This window comes from Neofelis nebulosa, chromosome 4 (genome assembly GCF_028018385.1).
Source record: "Neofelis nebulosa isolate mNeoNeb1 chromosome 4, mNeoNeb1.pri, whole genome shotgun sequence".
Lineage (NCBI taxonomy): Eukaryota > Metazoa > Chordata > Mammalia > Carnivora > Felidae > Neofelis > Neofelis nebulosa.
Window position 1 is genome coordinate 111695470 of NC_080785.1, and position 13259 is coordinate 111708728.

Here is a 13259-nt window from a genome sequence, read left to right on the forward strand (position 1 = left end):
ATTTCCTGCGTCCCGGCAGGAGATGGCTGCTGGAGAGGAGCCTGGGCGAGTGGGGTGGCTACAGGGCCTGGAGGGGGCCGCTTTTCCCTGATGGGGCAAGGTTGGTGGCTTGTGTGGGTTTCTGCCACTCAGTGAGCTCCTGGCCAGTGCCTGCCTCTCGTTTGTGGTTTTTAATTACGTAATTATATATACACGAGGTGAAGAAAATCTAAGCAGTACAAGAAAGCGTCAGATGCAAATGAAGTCTTCTTATATCCCTCCTCCTGCCCCTGGCCCCAGGAGTTACCATTTTAACCATGTCTGTTTTAGTTCCTTTGGTCACCGCTGCCTCCATAAGGGTGGTCAGACATCTTTCTCGACTCCCCAGCTTTGGGCCATATCTCTGCAATGACAGGCAAGAGAGGAGCACGTTACCGCTCTCCACCACCCCCCTCCCGGGTTTCGTGGCTGCGTGGCTGTACGCATCTTTGGTCCGTTGCACCCCTGACACCCCCCCCCCCCCCGGTATATTCACCCCTCGCACTATACTCTTGAACTCCAGGCCTGACCAGCAGACTGCCCTAGGCCTTCACACACCACTCACAAGCTCCCCACACTCCTTGTTCGTGCGAGCATATCTGTTCCCAGGTCAGCTGTGAGTGTCCCTGGGCAGGCTCGTGCCCTCCTCATGTGAGAAGCCCAGGCTGGAAGGAGCTCCCAGATGCCTGCCGGAACCAGTGGGTGTGCGTCTCCGTGTTCCCACAGTCTCGCCCGAAGGCCACGCTCACGGCCTCTCTAGCGGTCTCCGGAGCTATGAGAGCGGTCCCCTCTGGAGCAGCCAGATGGCCTTTCCCGGAGTTTGACCACCAGAAGGCTGGAGGCTGGGGGCTGGAATGGGGGCCGGGCCTGGAGGTGGGCCCCTCCCTCACTGAGCGTGGGGCTCTCTTTCCGTCCTTGTAGGAGGTGTTCCGGCAGCACCGGGGGCTGCAGCTCCTGGCCCTGGTGGAGGAGGTGCTGCCCCGCCACGGCAGTGGCCGCCACGGGGACTGGCACATCTCCCTGAGCAAGCCCAGCGAGAAGGAGCAGCACCTTCTAATGACCTTGGTGGGCGAGCAGGGTGAGAGGGGACAGCCCACGGAAGGGAGGGCCTAGGGGGGCAGCCCTACACCAGCACCATGTCCTGAGGGCCACGGGAGGTCTGCAGAACCACGGGCGAGCACACGGACAGGGGCTTTGAACGTGGACCTCTGGGATAAGAGGATGTGGTAGTGGTTGGGCCCCCAGTGCAGGGTTCAGGGAGTATTGACAAGCTGGAGTTGGAGAAGACGAGGGTGTGAAGTTCGGACCCAGAGGGGAAGAGGTGTGGTTTTAGCACGGGGGGCGTACACTTAGTGGTGGGGGGCTGTGGAGGGGGCACGTTCAGAACGCAGTGCTGGGGGGCTGTAGGAGTGACCGCCTGGTGTCACACCTGTCACATGGCGGTCATTCACTCAGTCCTTTTTAAGGAGTTGGCCAGCAGGAAGCAAGCATAGGAGCACATGCACCGTGAGGTCCACGTGTGGTCAAGAGCTGGGAAGCAAGGTTCTGGAAGCTTAGGCCAGAGGCTGTCCCAGGGGGCTGGGGGTGCCTCAGTGGCCGGGGCTGTGCTGATGATGGTGTCTCTCTCCCCAGGGGTGGTGCCCACTCAAGACGTCCTTTCCATGCTGGGAGACATCCGCAGAAATCTGGTGGAGGTAAGAGGGCAGGGAGCCGCTCCCCTCCTGTTCTTTAAAGTTCTAGGAGCAGGGCTGGCTTCCCTGAGGGCAGGAGACAGCCTGCACCGTGGTGCGAAGGAGCAGAAGACAGACTCTTGCTCTGGGCAGCTCCTCCTCTTAGCTGTCCTAAGACGCCATTCCCGTGGGAGAGACAGAGTGCGTACATACGTGTGTGCACAAGCGCACAGTTCGCGAAATGGCCAGGGGCGGGAAGGGCCAGGAGCGGGTCGGGGGCAGGAGAGGACTCAGAAGGAAGGGGACCTCCGAGGGGGATCTGGACTGGTAAGTGGGCGTTTCTGGGAAGATAGCAGGAGCAACACCATGTCTGGCCCAGGAACTGGGCAGAGGCCTGGTGGGCTGGGAGAGCATGCCGCAGTCTCAGAAACCACAGGAGAAAGACAGGCATGAACACGGCCCGGAGGCCATCAGCCGGGAGCTCTCTGGTGGGAGAGGGCCTGCTGGGGAGTGGGCACGGGGCTCAGGCTCGGGCGACAGCCCTGCCATCTTGAGGGGCACCTCTGACCCCTGTGCGGTTGGCCAGCTGCATGGCCAGTCCTGGAGATGTGGGCTGGAGGGCAGGCTGGCCAACCTCTCCTCCTGTACCACCTGCTACCCCTGCGTCAGGCTGAGCAGAGCTGGGGCCTGTGGGAGGGGCAGGTCCCCTCAGTCCTCCTGGTCCTTGTACTTTTTCTGAAGGGAAACACCTTGGGCTCCTCACCTCCTTTCTTCAGGACCATCACCATTCATCTCCATCCAAAGTACTCGTATTCGCTGTGGAACCCAGTGACCTGGCATTAGTCCCCTTCTCCAAGGCTCTGCAGCATTCATAGTTGTGAAAGATGAATTGGCTGTGACCATGGGCCCTGCCTCCCTATCTATCACATGCCAGCCGGAAAGGTGGTTGTGGTGGTGGTTTTGGGTGTTTTTGATAAGCACATTGAGTGCTTACTAAGTGCTGGACTGCGCTGGGTTCTCTCACTTGGCCCTCACCGCCACCCCAGGCCTTGTCAGGATTAAATAAGGTACCTGTGGAGTACTGTAGGTGCTGTATGTGAGAGCTGTAGCCCAGAGAAGGGAGGTGGCCCACCTGAGAAGGCACAGCCACTACGCAACAGAGCCAGGCTTTGGACAAGGCCTGAATGATGTTAAGAGTCCAGGCCTTTAACCGTGAGGCTGTCCTCACTACCTGGATGGTTACCGAGGGCCTTTCCAGTTGTGAAGTTCTGGGTTCGTGAACACAGGGGGACTGGTGGAAGGAAACTTGGGCTGGCCTTGATCTTTTTTTTCCCCACAAAAACTTCCTGCCTCTTCTCCTGGCCCCTGGGTGTTCTAGCTTTACTGGACACTGTTCAGACTGACTTGGCCAGAAGGCATGCTGTGTCTTTTTGGAAGTATATGAGTGGGCAAATTTAGCAGTGTCATTGGTGGGTGATTCTACTGAGAGAAACTGATCTTTGATAACTTCAAAAGCCAATGGAGAATAGTACTGTAACTAAACAGGATGTTCACAGACACTCAGGAAGCGATGACAACCTGGCCTTAGGGAAGCCCAAAGCAGAAAGGGAGGTTCCCAGGTCTCTACACTGGGGGCTAGTAGACAACACCCTCTCCCCGGCACCTGTCGTCGGATGAGGATGGCATCTCCCCTTCCCTGCTTTCTGCCCAAGAGGCTGAGTTATGGAGGGAGTGCTTGCTTGGGCCGGTGTGGGCACAGCAACCTCTAGGACCAAGAAGGCAGACCCACCGAAGACAGCCTGCTCTGTGGCAGGGGTACTGGGCAGCTCAATGCCTGTGGTGACTACTCTTAACGGGCAAAGGGAGGAAGCTGGGAGCTGGTGATAGCCCGGGATGTAGGCTGTCCCCCGCATCCCAGTCTACACTGTCTATAGCCCATAATGGGCAGAATGATACCTGAACACCTCCATCCCCAAGGTGGAGACTGTTTCAGGGACCTGATTCCGTAGTGGAGCCAAACTTCTGCCCCAGCAGGGACAGAGTCAGGGCAGAGCCATGGTGGCAATGTGAGGGAAGGCTGGGAATGGAGGCATGGGATCAAGAGGCTTGGGGCTGCTGTCAGGTGAACAGAGGGGGATAGGGCAGAGATAGGGCTAGATTCCCAGATGAGCACAGGTCCCGGCCTCCGAGGGGGCTTAGTCAGGATTATGCCAGCTCTTCTTAAAGCCTGTTCCCTGTGCCTGAGCCTAACCCCATGGCCCTGTGGGAAGCCCTGGCACCCAGGACCTCAGCTGAGGAAGCTGACCCCTCCCACCCCCAGATTGGCATCCAGAACTACTCCACTACAAGCAGCTGCCAGGCCCGGGCCAGCCAGGTGCGCAGCGACTATGGGACGCTCTTTGTGGTGCTGGTGGTCATCGGTGCCATCTGTGTGATCATCATCGTGCTGGGCCTGCTCTATAACTGCTGGCAGCGGCGGCTGCCCAAGCTCAAACACGTGGTGAGCATGGGGTCAAGTTCGGCCAGAGGGCTTGGGCTGGGGGCGGGGCCTGTGGTGGAGACAGTACCCCACAAGGTCAAGGTCAGCGTCCTCATGTGCAGGTGGGGTGGCCGCGATTGTCCCGGGATGGGGTACTTTGAGTGAAGCTGCTTGTCCGGAGCCTGGCACCCAACCTGTCCCCCTCTGCAGGGAAGCAGCCCCCTGATAGGTGCTAGAGGTGCAGTGGGGGGCCGTTGGGAGCGCTCAGATGACACCAGGGAGGCCACCGGTTGTTTAGTGCAAAGGATCTTTAGGAGTTTGGGGGACAGAACAGTAGGGAGGGGGCGTCTGTGGAGGGTCCGCTGGTGGTTGCCTGTGGAGGGTTTCACACACTAGGGAAGGAACCGCGAGTGAGGTGACTCGTTCAAGGTCACAGGCGGGTTGGGGCCTGGGCCACAGCGCTTGCCCAGCGTCCCTCTCCCGTCGCCACAGTCCCACGGCGAGGAGCTGCGCTTCGTAGAGAACGGCTGCCACGACAACCCCACGCTGGACGTGGCCAGCGACAGCCAGTCGGAGATGCAGGAGAAGCAGCCCAGCCTGAACGGCGGCGGGGCCGTCAACGGCCCTGGGGGCTGGAGCGCGCTCATGGGGGGCAAGCGGGACCCTGAGGACTCGGACGTGTTTGAGGAGGACACGCACCTGTGAGGGCGCCCTCCGGCAGCTCTGGCCCGCTGTGACCCCGCGGCCGTACCCTCGCCCCGTTGGGACTGCGCCGGGACGAGCTGGGCGGATCCGGAGCGGACAACCGCGCCTCCCCTCCCCTCCCGGCCCCGGCCGCTCTCCCGCAGCCCGGCCCTCGGTGCGGGGTCCTCCCGCTTCCCACAGACTCACGGAACAGTCTCGGCACAGCCCTCCCCATCCCCGTCTGGCGCCCCCAGGAGCCGGTCCCGGAACGGCCCCGCTTCCCCGGCCGCGCCCCGGGACCCCCATTAAAGCCGCCCGGAGACCACGCCGGGCCCAGCCCGTTTGCCTGCCGGACTCGTTCTTGCTCCGCGGCGGGGCGGGGCGGGGGCGGGGCGGGCGCGCAGGGGGCGGGGCGGCGTGGCCCAGGTCGGTCCTCCGGGCGCCAGGCGCCGCTGCGGAGCGGGGCGGGGTTGGCGTGTGTTTACATCCGGCCGGGGCGCGCTGCCGCCGCCGCCGCTGCCGCTGCCGCTGCCGCCGCCGCCGCCTGAGGTCGTTCGGCCGGGGTCCGAGCTGCTCGCATCATGGACACCAGCGATCTCTTCGCCAGCTGCAGGAAGGGGGATGTGGGCCGAGTGCGGTGAGGACCCCGGCCCCCTGGGAGTGTGCGGGGGGTGGGGCGGGCACCCCCGGGGGCGTGCAGTGGACGGGCTCGGGACAGGCGCGCGCCCCTGTGCCGCCGGAGCCCTGGCGGCCGACCCTCCGCTGACCTACCCCCAAGAGGCAAAGCAGGGGGCCGCGGCAGCCTTCCGAACCGGGGCTGGGGACGGAGTGCTGGCGGTGATTTACTCCTTGGGGTCCCGGAGGGCTTCCTAGAGGAGAGGACTGCTACGCGGAGCTCCGGAGAAGTGGGCGGAAGGAGGGGGTCGTCCTCTGAGCGCCCAGGACCCGGAGGTCAAACCCTGGGGCGGGCCTGGGACTCCAGACGTGGCTCATCCCACTGATCCGCTCTGGGCCTGGCACTCTGGGAACAACTAGGACCCAGAATCAACCTCTGATCCCGGAGATTCGGAAACTTCTAAATGCGGTTAAAACAAATCTGGCACTGAAATCGCCGTAAAGCAGGGAGTGAGGGGGTGCCTGGTTGGGATGTGAGGCACATCTCTTAGCGGGCCCTTCCGTGTTCCCTAGTTATGACCCACCACTAGCTCCCTTGGGTTAGTCCCAGGCTTGCTGACTCCCACGGTGTCCCTGGTCCCACCCCACGATCAGGTTCACCTAGGAGTTAACTGATAGCCCCCAAAGCCGAGTGCAATTCAGAGCACGCCTGGTCCAACTTAGACATCTCCCCCAGGCTGCCTGACCTCAGTGATGGCTTCAGTCCATGATGACCCCCATCACCTCTCACATCCCGTCAGCCACCATGTCTCCTGACTTCTGCCTTCTAGAATCTGGCCACTTCTCTTCATGCTTCCACACCACCAGGACACCTGCAGCAGCCTTCTCCTTGGCTTCCCTACCTCCAGTCTCCTCTATCTAGTCTGCGGTCCCAAGCAGCCAGAGGGCTGTGGCAGAACAGATGGCCCATCGCTGCCTCCTCGCTCCCAAATGCCTTCAGGCCAGAGGTCCCTACTGCTCACAGTCTCAGCATCTGCCCTAGGCGTTCACATCTACACTCTCTACCTATGTTGGTCCCTTTGCTTCAAATGTCTTTCCTGCTCTGGTCTGCTTGTCATCTGCCCTCACCTAGGGGAGACTTCCCCCAGCCAAAAGGGATGTCTTCTCTCTTTCCCCACTCCATGGGTCTCCTCTCCCAGACCATGAACTTGTCCTGACCCAGGTTTGACTTCCTCCCCACCTAGGTACCTGCTGGAGCAGCGGGACGTGGAGGTGAATGTGCGGGACAAGTGGGACAGCACCCCCTTGTGAGTGCCGGGCGGGTGGGTGGTCAGGGCAGGTGGCTGGCGCCTTCAGTCCCGATAACTGCCTCCTGTACTCCTCTCCCTCCCTCAGGTACTACGCCTGCCTGTGTGGGCACGAGGAGCTAGTACTCTATCTTCTGGCCAATGGTGAGAGAAGGGGCCGGGGCTGTGTGCGTGTACGTGCGGTCTGCGCGTGTGTGGGGGCACAAAGGCATGGGTATGCATTGGCCGATGCCCTCACGCCCTGTCCTTCCTTTACCCCTCCACATACTCAGTCAGCCAGTACTCTTGGTTCTACCTTCAGAACCTGTTTTCCTGTTTGCCCACTTCCCCATCTCCACTGCCACCGCCCAGCCGGGCTACAGCATCTCTCCCTGGCCACAGAGCCAGCCTCCTCCGGTCACCCGCCGCCCCTCTTGCCCCACCTACTGTCTGTTCTCCATATCGCAGCCTGGTCCATCTCACAACAAGTCTAATAGGCTTAAAATTTCTCCAATGATTTCCCTTTGCGTTTAGCATAAAACTAAAATGCCTTGCTAGTCCACACAGCCTGTCGTCTTCCTCTGGCCACACCTACTTTGGCTCTCCTGTGGGCTTACTCTTCCACCCGCGCTGGCCTCTCTGGTGCTCCTACCTCAGGGTCTTTGTATTTGCTGTTCTTCCTACGTAAAGTGCCCTTTCCCAGATCTTTGCGTGGCTGACTCCCTCTGCCATTCAGGTCACTGCATGTTGTCGCTGACACGGTGACCTTCCGTGACCTCCCTGTGGGCAGGTGCAACCTCCGTTATCTTTGTCTTGCTTTGGTTTTCTTCATAGCCCCTGACATCATTTGTTAACCTGCTTATTGTCTGTTGCCCCACTAGAGTGTCACTTCAGGCAGGATAGGGATTTGTATGTTTACGGCTGTGTCCCTGGTGCATAGAACAGGGGCAGTCCTGAGCCTGCCCTGTTTGTAGTCTGTGGTCCACGGAAGTACTTGCGTGCCTAGGCCCTGGCAGAGAGGATGCTCGCATCAGAGGGGACCCAGGGTCATTTGGGAGGGGCTGCAAGTTCCAGGGCTTGGCCCTACGTGTGGGAAGGTTGCGGGATGTGGGGGGGGAGATTAGGATTTCCCCCAGACCCTGTCCCAGCTGCAGTGTTCAAATCCCTGACCTGCTGACTGGCGGGGGCTGCTCCCAGGAGCCCGCTGTGAGGCCAACACCTTTGATGGGGAGCGCTGCCTCTATGGGGCGCTGAGCGACGCCATCCGCCGGGCCCTGCGCGATTACAAGCAGGTGACAGCCTCTTGCAGGAGGCGGGATTACTACGACGACTTCCTGCAGCGGTGAGATGGGGTGCAGGGCTGGCTCGTGTGTGGCGTGGGGCGGTCATGCGGGGCCGAGGGCTCTCCTGCAGGATGGGACAGGGGCTGCTGTGGTGAGACCGCGGGGAGGCACATGCTGCACACCCCCTTTGCCTGTCCCTCTGCAGGCTTCTGGAACAAGGCATCCACAGCGACGTGATCTTTGTGGTGCACGGGAAACCCTTCCGGGCACACCGCTGCGTCCTAGGTGCGCGCAGCACCTACTTTGCCAACATGCTGGACACCAAATGGAAGGGCAAGAGTGTCGTGGTCCTCCGACACCCACTGGTGCGTCCCTCCCGGTGGGGGGACAGAGGGACGGCTGGCGGCTCGTGCTAGGGGGCCACCTCCGACCTTCCCTCCTGGCTGTGTCTACCTGCAGATCAACCCTGTGGCCTTCGGGGCCTTGCTGCAGTACCTGTACACAGGTGAGCCTCTGGGCCCCGTGGGGCCGGCAGGGAGGGGGTGTCTGTCCAGCAGCAGACCCAGCTGTGGCCTCAGGCCCACCCTTTACGTCCTGGTGCTTGTCCCCTGCGGTGTGGTGCTGTTCCAGCTGCCTCCTGGGTGGGCTGGGAGGCGATGAGCCTGTGTGTCCACTCAGGAAGCACTTACCCTGCCCATAAACCGAGCCCCCTCCCACCCGTCCCGGGGTCTGTAGAACTCAGGCGGTGGCTCCCGATGGGAAAGCTGAGGCAGCCAGCAGACCCAGGAGTCCCAGTGTGGGGGACAGTGGACGGCCCCTCTCAGGCTCTGAGCCTCCCGCGCTGCACCCAGGTCGCCTGGACGTCGGTGTGGAGCATGTTAGCGACTGCGAGCGCCTGGCCAAGCAGTGCCAGCTGTGGGATCTGCTCAGCGACCTGGAGGCCAAGTGTGAGAAGGTGTCTGAGTTCGGTGCGTCCAGGCTTAGGGTCCGGGGCATTGGGCGGGAACTGGCAGGGTCAGCGGGCTCCCTGCAGCTGTGCTCTCCCCTCCACAGTGGCGTCCAAGCCAGGCACATGCGTGAAGGTGCTGACCATCGAGCCCCCCCCAGCAGACTCCCGGCTTCGGGAGGACATGGCCCTGCTGGCCGACTGTGCCCTGCCCCCTGAGCTCCGCGTAAGTGCACGGCCGCCCGGGGCTGGGCCTGGTGCGCACGCAGCCGTGGTACACGAGCCCCATGCTTGGGTTCAGTCCTTGTGTGACCCGGGGCCAGTCACTTCCCTTTACTGAGCCCAGGTTACCTTTGTTGCCCCTCCCCAAACCTGCAGATGGGGCAGCAGCCCACCCTGCCCGGATGGAGCTAAAGCAGGCTCTTGGCTGGGGCCGGCCACTCTCCCTTGTTGCCGCTGCTCTGATGGTGTCTTCTCTCCCATCCCCCAGGGTGACCTCGGGGAGCTGCCCTTCCCTTTTCCCGATGGTTTCAACAGCTGTCCTGACGTCTGCTTCCGGGTGGAAGGTTGCAGCTTTCTCTGCCACAAGGTGCCGTCCCTTCCCCCCAGCCCCCCAGCCCCTTGCCTTAAGTCTCCGGCCAGCTCTCTGGCCACAGACCCTGGCAGCGGCCCCTCCTGAGCCCAGCCTCCCCCAGGCCTTCTTCTGCGGCCGAAGCGACTACTTCCGGGCCCTGCTGGATGACCACTTCCGAGAGAACGAGGAGCTGGAGGCCTCAGGCGGCCTCCCGGCCATCACCCTACATGGCATCTCGCCTGACATCTTCACCCATGTTCTCTACTACATATACAGTGACCACACAGAGGTGCGGGGCTCGGGCGGGCTGTGTCTGCTGGGTTTGGGGGCATGACAGTCAGGAATCAGGACAGGTCCACAGGCTGGGTCACTGTGGAGCTGAAAGGAGTGCCTAGGTCCTGACTGACTCCGTGGGGCTGGTTTTCTGTGAGGCTGGAGACAGAGTGGGGGACATGTTTGGATTTTTCTTTTAGGCTGAGGGAGCCTTGGTAGGTTCTAGAACAGAAACGAGTGACAAGAGCTGTATCATGAGCCCGTGACACTTGGAACTTAGAAGGAACTTAGAAGGCTGGGGTCCCCGCCTTCTCTTCTCCAGAGGGAGGGTGGGTAGGGACAGTAACCCTGAGTTACCACAGCAGTGGGGAACCCTGAGGCTGTCCACTCCCAGGGGTCTGGATGTCTGTCCCCAGCTCTCTTGGTGCCTGTCCGGGTCTTCAGTTGCCCCAGAGCATCCCTAACATACGGGCAACATGAATAGCCGTAGATAGGGCCAGAAGAGTGTGTGTGTGTGTGTGTGTGTGTGTGTGTGTGTGTGTGTAAATGCCGTGTGCCAGGGGGTCTCAGTCCCAGCCGGTGAGCTCTCCCTTCCTGTGGAGCTGGGAGCCGGGGCAGAAGTGAGTGGGTGTGGCTGCGTTCCAGTAACACTTGGTTACAAAACACGGGGTGGGCCAGACCTGGTCCGCAGCACCCAGGGTGTCATTCCCCTCTGCATCTGGAGATTGGGGTGCAGGCCAGCTCACGTTTTAGGAGGAAGAGGAAGACTAGGCAAGCAGTGTCTTTGTGATAGGCCAGGTGGAGGCCACACACACACACACATGCACGCACGCACACTGGTTCTCATGTTGCCCTGGAGAGAACTTAGCGGCTGTGCTTGCCAACATGGCAGGCTGGGAAAGGTGGTCTCTGGGCAGGAGGAGGGCATGGGGGACAAGCTGGGCTGTGGCCTCAGCCCCTTGCTTGCTCGCCTCATGTAGCACTCCCATTCCTAAGCCCACCAGCCTCTCTACCTGAGTGCCCTCCCGGGCCTCCTTTCCTCCTGCCTCCTCAGCTTCATTTCTCCTGCGGCACAGCTCAGCTCTGTGGCCCCTGCCACCCAGGGTCCACCCTGTCCCATCCCCACCCCTCCTGAGCTTTGTGGCTGGCTCAAAGTGTGGACTTGGGCTCCAAACCTGGTTTGGCACTGGGTTAGCTGCTCGCAAGCTGTGTGATCTCGGGCTGGTTACTAAACTGCTCTGTGCCTCAGTTTCCCCCTTCTAGAAAGCAGGGATGCCCATAGTTGTTCTCTCTTAAGGTCTTGTGCAGGTGGATGTGTGTGTTGCAGGGAAAGTGCCTGGCCCAAGTAAGCAGTGTGCGTGGCCTGGGATGTGCTAGCAGAGGTCCTGCCCACTCTGTCTCCAGCCTGTTCCCTGTGACTGTCCAAAGTCTGGACCGGAGCTGAGCACATGGTCTCTCCCAGCACAGGGTCCAGGTGTGGGTGGGAGAGAGCAGGGAAAGAGTTAACTCCATCACCCTTTGTGTGGGTGCCTCCGTTTGGATAGCACCTTCTGTTTTCCGACAACCTTTTGAGGCAGGCATGGTTGCACCTCCCAGAGAGGAAACTGAGGCACACAGAGGTGAAGTAACTTGCCTGCAGTCCCACAGCTAGAATTCCACAGCACAGGTCTGTGATTCACAACCCGAGCTCTTTCCCCTGCTAAGGCCCTGCCTGCCACCTGGCCTCCAGGCCTGCCCGAGGCACGGGGACCCCAGGTCCTCCAGCCCTCTAGGCCCACGGATGCCTGCAGCGGTCTGGGCACCCCAAGGCATGGGTGGGAGCCCCTGCCCTGCCTGCATCCTCCGCCCTCTCCCTAACAGCTCCCAACCTTGCTGCCAGCCCCCCGAGTGGCCTCGGTGACCTCTGGGCACACCCTCCCTCACTCCTCCTTTCTCCGCAGCTGCCCCCGGAAGCGGCCTACGACGTGCTGAGCGTGGCCGACATGTACCTGTTGCCAGGCCTGAAGCGGCTGTGTGGCCGCAGCCTGGCCCAGCTGCTGGACGAGGACAGTGTGGTGGGCGTGTGGCGTGTGGCCAAGCTGTTCCGCTTGGCGCGCCTCGAGGACCAGTGCACCGAGTACATGGCCAAGGTCATCGAGAAGGTGGGCCCGTGGGAGCCGTGGTGGGCGGGGCGGGCTGCGGGCAGGTGGCTGGCGTCGCCCTGAGCTGGCCTGCCCGCAGCTGGTGGAGCGGGAGGACTTCGTGGAGGCCGTGCGGGAGGAGGCGGCAGCCGTGGCCGCCCGGCAGGAGACGGACTCCATCCCGCTGGTGGACGACATCCGCTTCCACGTGGCCAGCACGGTGCAGACCTACAGCGCCATCGAGGAGGCACAGCAGCGGCTGCGGGCGCTTGAGGACTTGCTGGTGTCCATCGGCCTGGACTGCTGACTGCCGGCTGGCGAGGGCCCCCTGTGGCGGCACGTGTGGGCGCACATGCACGTGCAGCTCTTCTTTCTGTTTCTTGGCCCCTCGGGGGCGCGGCGGGGGCAGAGGGGGCTCGGTGGGGTGCCCCTCTCCCCACAGGTCTGGGGGCCCCAGAGGAGGGTCAGGATGAGCCCCTTCCCCCAACACAAGCCAGCCCCCAAGGCCCTGGGGCTGGGCGCCACTCAGGGAAACCTGGGGTCGGGGTCTCTTAGGGCCTCCCTCCCCCAGACCCCCTCCCTTCCCCCGCTCTTCCGGCCGTGGCATGTTTGCTTCCAGGCCAAGCCCAGCAAGCCAGCTTCTGCCTGGCATGGAGTTGGCCCAGAGGAAGCAGGAGAGTCTGTGTGTGGCAATAAAGCTTGAATTCACCGTGGGAGCCCCAGCCTGTGTCGGTGGGGGGTGGGGGGAGCCCAGGAGCAGGAGTTGGGGAGGTCCAGGGAGGAGCTCTGCATGTGGACCCCCTCATCCAGGCTAGGAAGGTCTGGGTGCCCAGCGAGGGCTCCTTGGGGGCCGGGGGCGCCTGCGTCTGTGGGTCTGAGTAGATGGCCCTTCTCTGTGGGGGCCCTGAGATCTCGCAGCCGGGCCCAGCCTCTCCGGTGGTCGCATTCCTCTCGGGCACAACTTTCGCCTCGGGCTACTCGTGATGAGGTCTGACCCCAGGGTCCTGGGGGAGGTTTAGTGGGAAGGCTGATCGCCTGACCGCAGAGGCTGCTTCCCCCCGGACCGGGCAAGAGCGGGCTGTGCCGCGGACATTCCTAGCGCTCATTTATCGAGCATCCACGTGGAAGGGGTGGGAGGAGGCCCAGGGACCCTACTCGCCGGCTGCCGGCCGCTGTTTGTGGGGAGCCTTGCGCCAGGAGGGGCTGAGGACGCACCTCTACCTCCCTCGGCCCAGGGCCAGCCTCCTTCCTGGGGAGGCCTCCGGGCCTCTCCCACAGGGGCTGTGACATTATCAGGGATGTCAGAGGGGG

General features: G+C 62.1%; 2 protein-coding genes across 5 annotated transcripts in view; both read left to right on the plus strand.

The window, feature by feature from the left end:
- The window catches only part of PODXL2 (podocalyxin like 2), a 40474-nt gene extending 35284 nt beyond the window's left edge, over positions 1-5190 (plus strand). Inside the window, exons 5-8 of the mRNA XM_058725780.1 lie at positions 940-1096; positions 1651-1712; positions 4009-4188; positions 4660-5190. Coding sequence (XP_058581763.1) covers positions 940-1096; positions 1651-1712; positions 4009-4188; positions 4660-4872 — 612 coding nt within the window. The 3' untranslated portion in view covers positions 4873-5190. The remainder of the gene's footprint in view (positions 1-939; positions 1097-1650; positions 1713-4008; positions 4189-4659) is intronic.
- Positions 5191-5252: 62 nt separating this feature from the next.
- Positions 5253-12657, plus strand: ABTB1 (ankyrin repeat and BTB domain containing 1). 4 transcript variants are annotated; one of them, XM_058725781.1, is made up of 13 exons: positions 5341-5488; positions 6297-6535; positions 6711-6738; positions 6862-6917; positions 7950-8094; positions 8241-8400; positions 8495-8540; positions 8887-9003; positions 9089-9207; positions 9472-9570; positions 9677-9844; positions 11769-11969; positions 12049-12657. In XM_058725781.1, exons 1-13 carry the CDS (start codon positions 5433-5435, stop codon positions 12253-12255), a joined length of 1641 nt encoding a protein of 546 aa, XP_058581764.1. In that variant the 5' UTR covers positions 5341-5432; the 3' UTR covers positions 12256-12657. The 4 variants fall into 4 exon arrangements, with proteins under 4 accessions (XP_058581767.1, XP_058581766.1, XP_058581764.1 ...); XM_058725782.1 differs by having other exon boundaries at positions 5342-5488; positions 6297-6473; positions 6711-6773; XM_058725784.1 differs by lacking the exon at positions 6297-6535 and having other exon boundaries at positions 5253-5488.
- Positions 12658-13259: the final 602 nt, after the last annotated feature.

Coding starts and splice junctions, on each gene's coding strand:
- ABTB1 (XM_058725781.1), top strand. CDS start 5,433: ATGGACACCAGCGATCTCTTCGCCAGCTGCAGGAAGGGGGATGTGGGC. Junction 5,489..6,296: donor GGGGATGTGGGCCGAGTGCG/GTGAGGACCCCG, acceptor TCTGCCTTCTAG/AATCTGGCCACTTCTCTTCA. Junction 9,208..9,471: donor CCCTGCCCCCTGAGCTCCGC/GTAAGTGCACGG, acceptor CCCATCCCCCAG/GGTGACCTCGGGGAGCTGCC.